Genomic DNA, 13,511 nt, shown 5'->3' with positions numbered 1-13,511 from the left:
AACTATCGCAATTATTTTGAAGATTTTATGTACTAAAACATACGTGGAACAATGGACGTTTTGTGGTCGAAAGAAAAATTATTTAAAATATTCAGTAAAGTAAGAATGTAATTTAAATGTATTTAAAGAAAAATAATTGAAAAAGAAACTTGCAAATACAACATGGTTTGTTCACTAATATTTGGGTAATAAAGATATTGTACCTATCACCTACCTATGTAATAAAAAAATACTTTGAATATTCATTGATCCTAAGTTTATGTTCAAGATTGCCATATGTCAGTTGCATTTAAATTTTAAAGCAGGGAATTTGTGGTTCTCGTAAACAAATCCTTTATTTATTTTTAAACCTATTTCAGATTCTTATAAATAACACTACTGATTACACCCATTTTTACGTGCAATAAGCACGAACATATTCAACAATTTTTGTTATTACCTGAAAACTCATACTTAGCTTAAGAGTGGGTATAAAGCAAAATTACTAATCCTACTAATATTATAAATGTGAAAGTTTGTGAGGATGTGTTTGTTACACTCTCACGCAAATACTACTGAACCGATTACAATGAAATTTAGCACACATATAGAGGGTAGCTTGGACTAAATGTTATAATCTAGACTCGGCAATGTCTAACAAGTTTTTATATTTTCAGAGTTCGATTCGATTATCTGTGGCCCAAGGATCAGGAGATGGAGGAGTCAATCGGTGCTGTAGGTTGTGTGGGGGCGAAAATAATCTACGCAGCTTCTGCACATCCTACCTGTGGGAGGGGGCTGAGGAAAGATACGATCAACTGCTGTATAACTGTTTTGGTGTACAGGTTGATTTATTATTTACTAGATTTCCACCCGCGGCTTTGCCCGCGCAGTCAAAGAAAAATCCGGATAGTTCCCGTTCCCGTGGGATTTCCGGGATTGCGTCATTTTCCCGGGATAAAAAGTAGCCTATGTCCTTTCTCGGGTATCAAAATATTTCCATACCAAATTTCATGAAAATTGGTTCAGTAGTTTAGGCGTGATTGAGTAACAGACAGGCAGACAGTTACTTTCTCATTTATAATATTAGTATGGATTTATTCTCCATTGTACAAGTTAAATGTGCAATTGGCGGCCTTATGGCTCTAAGCCATCTCTGCCAGGCAACCTTCATTAATACAATTAAGATGAAATATTTCCTATTCTTGTAATTTAAAAACTCATTAGTTACGTAAGAGGTTTTGAAATCTTTTCATGATCTCAAAACGCTAGAAATTTTCAAAGAAAATAAAAAAATTATTACGAGGCGGGATTCGAACCCGCGTCTTTCGCCATACCGTGGCAACGCCTAACATCCAGATGTCCCGTGATCGTTAAAAATTTCCTATTTGAATGCTATAAAACTAAAAATTGAATAACTATGTGATTTTTTAGGTCTCACCATCTGACTGTATGATTTGCGAGAATTGCATCCGACAGCTTCGGAATATACAACGATTTCGCGCTTTAGTTCTATCAGCATTCGCCAGTGCGCCGAGTGAATGTGAGTATTATCAAAATTAACAATATCAAATTGCCGAATTTTATTTTTACTTAAATAGCAATATGCTAAAAAAGAGCGTGTGTGCTCAGCACACACGCTCAAAAAAAATATGATGCTCCCTTTTCAATTTAAAAATAGACTATCAAAAATATGTGAAGTAAGAATTTGTAAAAGGCCTAACCTTTGCGCAAGTATATTTTTTTTACAATTATAGTATAAATAAACACAATTCAGATTCAACACGTCACTCGCAAATGAGCGGCAGGGGAAGCTGTAAACGTAAACTAAAGAACAAGAAACGTTCAACCGTAGAGCTGTCAAAGAAAACAACAAAAATGTCCATAAACAAGCGGCGATCGAGGAAGTCCTTTTCAAATAATACCACTGAAATGAAGAGGACCAATATCGCTTGTTCTATGTGTAAACAGAGGTATAGTAAAAAAAGACGTGTGGCATTCAGGGACTGCCGCGATAAAGCTATTGCATAGCATGCCTTCAAGCCACACCTCCATGCCCGTCGGAGAGGGGAGCGTGAGGTTTTTTTCGTTACAGAATTTCTGGATTCAGTCCCCGCGCTCAAGGCCCGCGATAGAAGCTATGCAATAGCTTAAAATTAGCTGCGTTTTTTTATTTTTATTCATTTACATTATTTAATAAAACGTTAATATTAAAAGTGTGGTCCCGGTTTATATTATTGACACAATTTAAATGGGGCCAACCGGAAATCACTAGCTTCCAAAACGGGTCACCCAGTCGAAAGGAATTAAGAACCTTGTCCATTTTTTGTTGTCTAGATGATGGCCATTAACATTTTATATTGTTTCACACTCTTAATCCATCAGTCCTCGGAATCACAGACACAATAGATAATCTATTGTGTCGTGGCCCGATCGGGGCTTACGGTGGTCAATGGGTTAAAATACGTACTAATTATAATTTCTTCCTATGTACAACTAACTTAACTAGCTATACAAGTTACATTATTTTTAAATAGGTACCCAATGATACTACCAGTGAACGAATCGCACCTATTCATTTGCTCTCGATGCAAGCAGAAGAGTGCACCAAGCAACAGGGTTTGTAGGAAATGCAACATGATCATGCCTTCAAATATGTTGCGTGAACACTTAGAAATGCATGCGAAACCGGAATTACGGGGTAAAAGCAGGTAAATAATTAATTTACACGATTTATAATTAAGGGGACCTCCATAAATTTCGTGAGATGTTTTAGAGGTGGAGGGGGTCGAGCCAAATCTTATCTAACCTTACATTGGGGAGAGGGGAAAATATCACGCAATTTATCAAAAATTAAAACACCTTACGTAATTTATGGACGCCCCCTAAGACATGAATAGACTATTGTTACTTGTTAGCTAGGTATGAAAATTGGAAAAGAGATCGACTCGAGATTCGTTTGTACTTATCCTTTATTCTTATTTTATGCTTGTTATTACAGACTATGTACGCTTCCGAAAAAGTCAACGCAAGTTTTAAGAACAGAAAGCCGTTTGACGCAATTGAAACACTATTGCACACAATGTCCCAAAAAATACGCAAATGCACAAAATCTGGCAACACACATGCAGACGGACCATAAAAAACAAGATTATCTATGCGCAGTCTGTGGTAAGAATTACAAAACGCGGGAAATGCTTGACAGGCACATGAGGATGCACACGGGCCAGCCGATTTATCAATGTGACATTTGCTTGAGATATTTCAAGGGTAAACGAAATTTTCAGTCGCACTATTTAACACATGGAAGATAGTTTTAAATTGTAAAACTAAATCGTGGGTTACTTTAATGATAAATAAATAGTAGCGGTCTGTAAACATAATTGTATTTGTTTTCCTAGATTACTTACATATTTTAATGAAAAGAGATAAATTATTTAAATACCAGGTCAAAATTACATATAATAGTCACATAATATAATATGTCCAGTACATGGTTGTCTAATTTTAATGACTAGAAATAATAAACGATTTAAAATATTTCTGGTCCAAATATGAATACAACAATCATGTATGTAAAATATCAAAATACCTATGTATAATAATATTATAACGATGGTTTGTTCTGTGAATAATGTCTTAGATGTAATTTTTCAAAAGTTTTTTTTTAATTCAAAATGTTTTTTTTTTATAGAGGTTGTAAGCAAAATCTCTTACACTATGGTTTGGAATAATAATTATGCAGGCATTATTATTCTAAGTCTGTGGTTACGTTGTAAGCGCCTTTTGGCGGGATGTTTTTATATTTGTTTTTTTTTTCGTGATTGTATGAAAATTAAAAAATTATTGCTTTGTCTAAATGTGTTTTATTTATAAATTATTAAAAGACGACGAATTTTAAAGTCATCGTGTGTACTTAGTGACTACTGAATCTTAATTAAATAAAAATTCTTCTATATTATAAATAATTTATTTCATCTATGTCTTGTCTATTAAATAACATATTATAGTGGCCCACGTATTCTTCATTATATGATAAAGGATCACGAGAGAATTTTTTTATGCTATATTATAATATTATTATACCCACAATTATTTATTACTAGCGGTCCGCCCCGGCTTCGCCCGTGGTACATATTTGCGTTTTCTCTACATAAAAACCATCCTCGTACTTCAAGGAATATAATAAAAAAAGAATTATCGAAATCGGTTCAGCCGTTCTCGAGTTATGCGCTTACCAACACATTTTGCGATTCATTTTTATATATGTATAAGAAGATTAAAAAATACAATTAATTAAAAAAAACTTTCCTGCTAAATCACGCGAATTTCGAGCAAGGTTTCCTCGTGTGATTCTATAATAGATTCATTTAAAAAAAAATGATTAAAAAAAACGTCAATAACCAAAACCAAAGTCAAGCAGTTCTTTTTTTTTATAAAAAAAAGAACATGAAATTCTCAACAAATCGCGTGTTGCGCTTCGTTGTGCCGTCCATAATCAAATTAAAAAAATAAAAGACAATCTATTAAAAAAAATCAATAACCCGCCAAAATCAAGCAAATTAAAAAAAACTTTATTGAAAAAAAAACAAATTCCCCGTCAAATCACGCAAATCTCGAGCACGCTTTCCTCCCTTGCGTCATCTACAATCAAATATCAATTAACATTAAAAAAAAACATCAAAATCGCGCCAAAATCAAGAAAATGATTCAATAAAAAGAACCTTTATTTAAAAAAAGTAACTTTCCCGCCAAATCACGCGAATCTCGAGCACGGTTTCCTCGGTTGCGGCGCGGGTAACAACCTCAACGACGCCATGTTGCTCTTGGACGCTGACAGCTCCTTCCTCAGTCGCACAATGTCGATCTCAACCTGCCGTTTACGCTGGAAATGCACTGTATTATTATTTTGTATCGCGTTCAGTTAAATAAGTTTCTATTGTTACTCTTATCACTCAGGGATGTGAAAAAAAGACGGGTTGCACTGGGGGAGTGCCGGCAGAAGTGAAAACTTGATTATTAACGTTCAGCATGTTTGATATTTTGGAATGGTATCCGTCTTACGCTTTTTCGATCAGGTCACGTGTCCTGACGCGAGTTTAAGATTTTATACCCATTACAGAAAAAGTGATCAACGCCGCTAAAGAAGTTTTCACTTCAAAATACTTAGATATTGACCGATTCTCAGATCTACCCAATAGGCACACAAAATTTCACGAGAATCGGTACAGCCGTTTTGGAAGAGTATGGTTATACTAACATTGTGACATGAGAATTTTTTATAGAGAAGAAGATAAGAGATGAGATATACCTGGACCAGTGGCGTAACGTGCCTTGGGGGCCCCGTATAATTAGGGGCCCATAAGGTTTTTATAGATATGAATTATTATCAAAAAAATTGTCCGTGTTTTTTTATTTATCTACTAGAGGTCCGCCCCGGCTTCGCCCGTGGTACATATTATTATTTCGCAATAAAAGGTAGCCTAGCCTTCCGTCTGCGGCGTTTTCAAAGGAAAACCCGCATAGTTCCCATGCCCGTGGGATTTCCGGGATAAAACCTATCCTATGTGTTAATCCAAGTTACCCTCTATATGTGTGCTAAATTTCATTGTAATCGGTTCAGTAGTTTATGCGTGAAAACCATACATACATACATACATAATTACAAACCTCCTTCTCTTAATAATATTAGTATAGATGTCATATATTTACTTGATAGTTCAATAACTATTATAGTTACCTTCAATTCGTTAGCCAGTTTAGCCTCCACTTGCGCAAGTCGCTGTCGCAAGTCAACAATATCTCGCATTAGTCTTGCAGCTGCTAACTTGTAGTCTGCCTGAAAATTGGTAATAGATACTCTAAATTAAAGAATGAGATAATAAAATATTATAATATCTAATAATTTGACCGACTCCTTGGTACAGTGGTTGACGCGTGACCGTAGTACCGAGGGGCCCCGGGTTCGGTTCACGGTGGACACAAACAAAAAATATGTCTCGGTCTAATCGCCTAGGTATTTGTCCCCTAAAGAAAATCGTACAGTGAAACAGATGTATGCATAATGCATCTGCCCCTTACCCCACTTTGGGACATGGGACTTCACTTTATGGTTAAAGTATATAATACTAGATTTCCGCCCGCGGCTTCGCCCGCGTTTTTCAAGGAAATCCCGCATAGTTCCCGTTCCCGTGGGATTTCCGGGATAAAACCTATCCTTTGTGTTAATCCAAGTTACCCTCTATATGTGTGCTAAATTTCATTGTAATCGGTTCAGTAGTTTTTACGTGAAAGAGTAACAAACATCCATACATCCATACATCCATTCATCCATACAAACTTTCGCCTTTATAATAGTATTAAGATGTAGCATTTTCGACTTTGTAAACAAAATCTCCAGAAATGGTATGTCCAGTTATCAATTATCAATCCATGATAAATTATTTATAGTATTTTTAGTATTCCTAAGTAATGTTCTAGCAGAACAGCGTTGGCAGGGTAAAAGTAAAGAGATGAAGAGAGGTAAAAGTAAATGCAGAATATTGATTAGAATTATTGGATTAACAAACAGAAAGGATGACCTATTTAAGATTTTTTTTAATTTGATACAAAATCACTCCTGGAATATCTAACTCAAACTTACTTACTTCTGAAACAACTACGTTTTGTTTAATGATTGACACGATTATTTTAACCTATAGTTAGATTTATCGAGCAAAATAGTACGATATACGCCTTACAACTTTAGAAGGAGCATTCTTAGCGACGTTCCTGCTGACGATGTCCGGTAACTGAGACACGGAGCATGGAGTGAATATATCGTTTGGCGCTTTTGTTACTCCTTGGATTGCCTGCAAATATTAATTAGAACAAATTAAGATAATTTATTAAAACAATAGCAATACATATTATTATGTATATGTTTTGAAGTGAAACTCCTTTAGGCACGTTGAGAGTAAAATTTCAAGGTCGAGTCATGGCAATAACGTCACATCACGGAGTAAGGCAACGATTTTGGTATCTTTGAATCTTGCCAATGAAGTTTCACTTCTGACACGTGTGCTCGGCGCTCTTGTTTTTAAGTAACAAAGTATTTAAATATTTTCACTCAAAAACTATAAAATTAGCAAACAAAACTAACATGCACAACCGCGTTCCTCGCGTGTTGAACGTGATGTGACTCTTCTTTCTCCAAATGCCGCTTCAAGTGTTCTATCTCGCTTGTTATGTTGTGCTTCTCTTTCTCGAGCCGCTGGTTCGCTTGTTTTAATGCCTGAAATGGTTATAGATTTTCCCTAAAATTTATGGTTTTACCCGAATTGCTCAATATTACTATTAAAATTTTTACCACATAATTTTTTATATATAAAAATGAATCGCAAAATGTGTTGGTAAGCGCATAACTCGAGAACGGGTGGACCGATTTCGATAATTCTTTTTTTATTATATTCCTTGAAATACGAGGATGGTTCTTATGTAGAGAAAACGTAAATATGTACCACGGGCGAAGCCGGGGCGGACTGCTAGTATACAATATATGTATCATGTAGGGCGTAGGCACTTAAACAAAATTGTTGCTAAACAAAGATTTACCATGAATAAAGTACATATACAGTGGTGGACGTTTAATTAGAAACACGTAACACGATGAAGTATTCATAAAATTTATTTAACATTTGTGTATTAACGTATTTGAGATTAAGGATTATTTCATATGTAATAGAACACCCGTTTATCTAGTTTCATAAGAAATTGCTTAATTTGAATCAAACATAAGCTTAAATTAATAAAATTAAACAACTTTAAGTGAAGTCTGATTTCCGACTATTTTCAGTCTGGACAACAAATTAGAAACAGCATGGTTTGAGTGTTCCAAAGTTAAAACCTGTTGAAATGCCGCCTATATTTTTTTCTTCTACAAATATTTGCACCGTTTTTTAAACATTCTGTCTAAAAGTTTCTGAAAATTCATTAACTTTGCAGTAAAAATGGGTAAAAGTAAGATTGGTGACCCATTAACAAGAAAAATAATTTAAAGTTTACATTTTGACAAAAACTAGAGTTACAGGAAAATTGCAAATCATTTAGAGTATTCGATAAAAATATATTCAATGCTATAGTTTATTTAAAAGTTCTGATCAAGTGCCTAGAAAAGCTCGACCATGAAAATCCACTGCTCGCGAGGATAGGCAAATGATTCTTTTGGCAAAGATGGTTCCATTTAAAAGTTGAAATTCTATTATAAAATTAGTTTTTTCCAAAGATGAACCTCGCAATGTGTCGATGAAATCAATTTGCAGGCGGTAAGTCGAGGCAAAAATTTTTGGGAGAGACGCCAGGAAAGTGCAGGTTCTTACTAGGCAGTACAGCGACAACAACGATTTTCATTTACTAAGAAATATTGCTCGTGGACAGTCCGCCAGTGAAAAAGTTTTATTTTTGGATGAAACTAAAATTGATTTAATCAATTCTGATGGCAATTGCCGTCTTTAAAGGCTCGTCGTTCAGTTAACCAGGCCTTAGATAACAGAGGCGGCTCGCCCTAAGGAGCGCTGGTGCAGTGAACTCCCATAAATAATTATAATAAAATCATAGTCCTTAATTTAATTATTACTATTTAAAATCAATCGTAATCTTTAAAACTACTGTTAATAGTTAATACCAATGAATATATCCATCATTCCATCATCCCATACACCTGTATAATACCTACTGTATTATGTAACGCGCGAAGCGGAGCGCTCACGATTGCGCTCCAATGAAAAAAGATTTAGTACATTTCCTAATACGAAATCCAATAGGAGTGAAAGAGAGGGTTTTGCCAGAGCCCTGCGCGTGAAACAAAAGATTTTCTATGGAAAAGTAGCAAAATTCGGAGCGCCGCACCCGCAAACGTTGCCGGTTCGTTTTTACCGCCAGGCAGGACAGCGATTGCGCGCGAGGTTGCCAGTTACCACTTCTATAATATAAACAAACACTCGAGTCAACTTCAATGCACGCGCGCGATTCATGCAATTTTCTAATTAAAATTATAAAATACGTGTTGAAATAGCCTGTAGTTATCAGTATTACTTGTGAGTGTTAAAATGAACAATAATTATAATGTGGCGTTCATTAAAAAGTGTGTTAAAACGTTACAAATTCGGCTTGAATGTAAAGCTAATAAGGGACCGCCACGGCCTGAACTTGATCTTACGCAAAAATGTACGACAAAAACGAAAACATATACGCGTGTGTTTAAATCTGAACAATATGTGAAAACACCGTGGTTGTGTGGTTGTGATGAAAGCAACAAACTATTTTGTTTTCCGTGTCTTTTATTTAAAGCGGGCGCGGCCGGCGGAGGTGAGAGTGCTTGGACTGAAACGGGCGTTGACGACTTAGCTCATCTTTCAATCAAGATGAAAAAACATTCACAATCTCGGTACCATTTGTTGAATGAACTGCAATTGGCGTCTATCGGTCTTGTCGCTTTAAGTTATAGATATTTTTTCACACCAAAAAGAAAGACGTATGACGTATCACGTATGCATTTTCTTTATAAGTAATTTTTTTTTTGATAAATTGTACTGCTTTACACCATGTATTTTCAGTGTTTTATTTCAAGTGAACACCCATAAAATTTTGTCACGAGCCGCCTCTGTTAGATAATAAATAAACAGTTCAGGCTTCAGCATGGCGGAGGAAACATTATAGTATGGGCACTAATGGGGTTGTTTTTAGATTGTTATAATCTTTATAGATAACAACGGCTTTACAACGTCGTGGCTTAGATTGTATGAGATTTTAACACGTTTGCAAAAACATATTTCCTAATACAATTGGAACCTTTAAATGGATCCATCTTTGCGAAAAGAATTATTTGCCTATGCTCGCGAGCAGTGGTTTTTCATGGTCGAGCTTTTTTAGGCACTTGATCAGAAGTACCATGCTATTTTAAATAAACTGTAGCATTGAATATCTTTTTATTGAACACTCTAAATGATTTGCAATTTTACTGTAACTCCAATTTTTGTCAAAATGTAAACTTTAAATTATTTTTCTTGTTAATGGGTCACAAATCTTACTTTTACCCATTTATACTGCAAAGTAAATTAATTTTCAGAAACTTTTAGATGGTATGTTTAAAAAAAGGGTGCAAATATTTGTAGAAGATAAAAATATTGGCGGCATTTCAACAGGTTTTGACTTTGGAACACTCGAACCATGCTGTTTCTAATTTGTTGTCCAGACTGAAAATAGTCGGAAATCAGACTTCACTTAAAGTTGTTTAATTTTATTAATTTAAGCTAACGTTTGATTAAAATTAAGCAATTTCTTATAAAACTAGATAAACGGGTGTTCTATTTCATATGAAATAATGCTTAATCTCTAATACGTTAATACACAAATGTAAATAAATTTGATGACTACTTCATCTGTTACGTGTTTCTAATTAAACGTCCACCACTGTATATGTATTTGTTCGAACCACATTATCTATGTGGTTTTAGAGGCCACAGAGCGAAAATCTATATGTCACAGCCTAAGGTCACAGCCAACTATGCCGACCAAATTTTTATATAGCCATTCAATTAACAGCCTGAATGATATCCATCCGAATATTATGTAGTAATAATAATTTGTAAACAATATTTTATATTATGCTTGCTGGGCTTTTATAAAACATAAGCTTATAGTAGGTATTATATTATCTGTGATTAAGTGTAATACCTTCACTAAATTGGTTTTACCTTCATCTGATCCCGCTTCTCATAGTGACACTCTTCGACCCTCCTCTTGAGTTTCCTCCTCAACTCGTCGAGGAGGGAAGAGAGGGTCGCGCGGTTGGACTCTAACTCAGCGCGGTGCTGGACTATTTGGTTGATTGCTGTTAGTAGTTTTATACCTGGATTCAGGAAAAATAGTTTTATCGGTAGGTTAGTAGTTTTATGGCTGGAATGAGGGAAAATAACATATTGTAATTATCTATAGCAACTATTAATAGTGTGGAGGAAGGAAGGTGAAATTCCTTCATTGAAATAAAAAATGTGTGCGTGTACTAGTGTACACACGTAAGAAGCGAAACTTCTTTATGACCTTATTTTTCAAAAAATAATTTACTAATTGAAACTTTACAGAAATACGTCGAATCACGCGTGTCGACTGTCGCGTAGTAGGGATAAGAAAAAGATGGCGCGTAACGGAAAAATGTCACGCGTAACGAAAAAATGTTACATTAAATTTTATTCCAACCCCGATAAAGAAGTTTCACTTCAAAAAGGAGCATCCTTTACTAGACTACGCAACAAGCCGCAGCCGGTAAGACTGATTGATATTGCCGGAAATTTGTAGGTATATATTCGCGATTCAGGTTTCGGTACAATTTAATAAATAAAAGTTTGGATGTATTTGTTACTTAATCGCACAAAAATTTTGAAAATGGCAATGTTAAAGCATAATTTATAGACACAGATATTAATTTTTGCCCGTAGTTTTATCCGCGAGTGAAACCATGGAACGTCGATCCTGCTATTATATTTTGGTTACAATAAAATCATCGGTTGTAGGCTGCAGTGCAAATCAGTGCAATTTTATTAGGTTTCAGTCAGCTTAACTTATTCCTTACCTAATTATTAAGTTCAGATTTTAAATTCAAAATGATGAATAATATTATCACTTAAGTTTATTTATGTTAAAATATTTACGTTGCTCATTAAGTCGAAATCTTTGCGCGGCGGGTACATACGAACAACTATCGGGACTCGGGGCCCCGGAATCTATTCCTGGGAACGACTGGGGCCCCGCGTAGTCTGGCATCGTTGTTTCTGAGTGGTCCTGTGAAATGTTAAATTATTAAATGTGAAATGTTAAATTATAATTGTTTAATAATTATTAATATATTTTGAATACTATACAAGTTTTTCTCCTTCACTAAGTTTATTTTTATTATATTTTTTCTTATCCAAGCGAAGATGTTTCAAACAAACCGAAAATCATTCAAATTCGGTCAGCCTTTCTTGAGGTAAGTATAAGAACTGTAACAAACACGATTTTCTTTTATTAAAAATGGGTGTTTTTCGTGTTCTTTCATAACACATAATTAAATTTTTAATAGTGTTTAGCGAGTAAAATTTATTTCATTTAATTAAAAATAAGCGTAAAATTGGTTTTTCATTGTAATATACAGAACATAATATGAGCACTAATAATTAATTCTATATTACACTTACCAAAGACTTGTATTTCGGTAGATCGTCACCAGAAAAGCGCACGGTGTGATGCCGCAGCTTGGGCGTGTTTGGGTGCATTATTTTCAGCGCCATCTTGTTTTCGGGAGCGGAAATCTAGTTAATTTTATTGTGTTAGTACATATGTAATTATTATTTTTATAGATACTTAAAAATAATGTCTCGATCGAATCGAAAATCGATGTGTTATATTGGGATTTGTTTCATTTATCTTGTTCATTATAACATAAAAAACGAATGAAATTTTGCCATGATTACCTAAACTGTTTTATCTATTTGTCAATCCTATAGTACTTAATAATGTAACGTTGTCTGCTATTCAACATATTGATATTATGTAGTTGACCTCAATATGTATAAAAAGCTTACATGTACGCAGTATAATAGCTCGAGTCTAGACTAAAATTAATGGATTCCTATAAAACGTTATATAGTAAGCACTAAGTCTGATTTTAGGAAGTGTTCAGTTGACTTTTTTGTAATTCGTTGATTTCGCTTAGGTTTGGAATTTGGATATAAGCAAGGTTTGATCAAAGAAAACTTCATGAGTAGAGTAGGTTGTTTTTTGCGAGGACTTATAAATAAATTATCTGCCCCATACGTTATTTTTGATGTGATTCACCAAATTTTTCGATAGTGAAGTTGCGGGCAATAGGAAGAGTCAAAGAATGAAGGAAATGTATCTTTTAACACACACAAATGATTAAAAATATAATAAATAGGTAATAAAAAATGTATATAGGTTGTTATGATATAAAGGAGGCCACGTCTGAAAAATAATGCATCAGCACATGTCGTTAATTAGTATTACATACAATAGATAAATAAATGTTTCTTACCCGATACAAGTCTCTTCGTTCTGTTGTTCAACCAATTTTTGCATGAAAATTCGTACATCGCAATAAATCCAATTGACTATACAGGATGTTCTCAATAAAATAAATAATTATTATATAAATAATGTTTTATGTGTGTATCTTTGGATAATAATTGTTTCAATATCAGTTATTTAATTTGGAGATTTGTGCACGGGCTCTATTTAGTGCCTAGACTAAGCTAATATATTTTAAAACTATACTTGTACCAAATCAACAGTAACCTAAGTACGATGAAGCACATTTATAGGAACGGCAAAGGAATATTTTTTAATAATGCAAATTGAAATGTTTTTCTATATAATTAGTACTTAGTACGTACCTTTTTTTGTAGTTAGGAATTCCTTAGTACGGTTTAGCAGATTACGTCGAAACGTCGAACGTCGAACTCAGTACTCACCGCTCACGATGCTTTCCTTCACCGCTA

The 13,511-nt window shown here is 34.4% G+C and overlaps 2 protein-coding genes across 4 annotated transcripts; one reads left to right on the top strand and one right to left on the bottom strand.

Annotated features, from left to right (window-relative positions):
* The first annotated feature begins 51 nt into the window (after nt 1-51).
* Nucleotides 52-4,084, top strand: LOC149476032 (uncharacterized). The gene is made up of 6 exons (XM_089713075.1): nt 52-99; nt 657-824; nt 1,414-1,522; nt 1,757-1,952; nt 2,517-2,690; nt 2,981-4,084. The coding sequence occupies exons 1-6, from the start codon at nt 52-54 to the stop codon at nt 3,291-3,293; spliced, it is 1,008 nt and encodes a 335-aa protein (XP_089569201.1). The 3' UTR covers nt 3,294-4,084.
* Nucleotides 4,085-4,329: 245 nt separating this feature from the next.
* LOC149476031 (uncharacterized) lies at nt 4,330-13,148 on the bottom strand. 3 transcript variants are annotated; one of them, XM_089713163.1, is made up of 8 exons: nt 13,049-13,148; nt 12,192-12,305; nt 11,667-11,796; nt 10,713-10,867; nt 7,121-7,252; nt 6,720-6,830; nt 5,720-5,818; nt 4,330-4,875 (listed from the first exon to the last, which is right to left on the bottom strand). In XM_089713163.1, the coding sequence occupies exons 2-8, from the start codon at nt 12,282-12,284 to the stop codon at nt 4,828-4,830; spliced, it is 768 nt and encodes a 255-aa protein (XP_089569289.1). In that variant the 5' UTR covers nt 12,285-12,305; nt 13,049-13,148; the 3' UTR covers nt 4,330-4,827. The 3 variants fall into 3 exon arrangements, with proteins under 3 accessions (XP_089569289.1, XP_089569290.1, XP_089569288.1); XM_089713164.1 differs by having other exon boundaries at nt 4,330-4,864; nt 13,056-13,132; XM_089713162.1 differs by having other exon boundaries at nt 4,335-4,864.
* Between the last annotated feature and the right edge of the window lie 363 nt (nt 13,149-13,511).

The sequence above is a fragment of the Colias philodice genome, chromosome 29, assembly GCF_061535455.1.
Source record: "Colias philodice isolate Cphi_HAF_F1 chromosome 29, ilColPhil1 Martin Lab GWU primary, whole genome shotgun sequence".
NCBI lineage: Eukaryota > Metazoa > Arthropoda > Insecta > Lepidoptera > Pieridae > Colias > Colias philodice.
Note: the sequence above shows the minus strand (reverse complement) of the source record. Positions and strands in the feature narration are given on the sequence as shown.

What these genes read in the sequence shown, in the direction of transcription:
- LOC149476032 (XM_089713075.1), top strand. Translation starts at nt 52, where the DNA reads ATGGACGTTTTGTGGTCGAAAGAAAAATTATTTAAAATATTCAGTAAA. An exon ending in CGCCAGTGCGCCGAGTGAAT is followed by an intron (nt 1,523 to 1,756) that starts GTGAGTATTATC and finishes AACACAATTCAG; the next exon opens with ATTCAACACGTCACTCGCAA. An exon ending in GAATTACGGGGTAAAAGCAG is followed by an intron (nt 2,691 to 2,980) that starts GTAAATAATTAA and finishes TTGTTATTACAG; the next exon opens with ACTATGTACGCTTCCGAAAA.
- LOC149476031 (XM_089713164.1), bottom strand. Translation starts at nt 13,106, where the DNA reads ATGTACGAATTTTCATGCAAAAATTGGTTGAACAACAGAACGAAGAGA. An exon ending in CGAGGAACGCGGTTGTGCAT is followed by an intron (nt 6,831 to 7,120) that starts GTTAGTTTTGTT and finishes TAATATTTGCAG; the next exon opens with GCAATCCAAGGAGTAACAAA. An exon ending in AGAATGCTCCTTCTAAAGTT is followed by an intron (nt 5,819 to 6,719) that starts GTAAGGCGTATA and finishes ACCAATTTTCAG; the next exon opens with GCAGACTACAAGTTAGCAGC.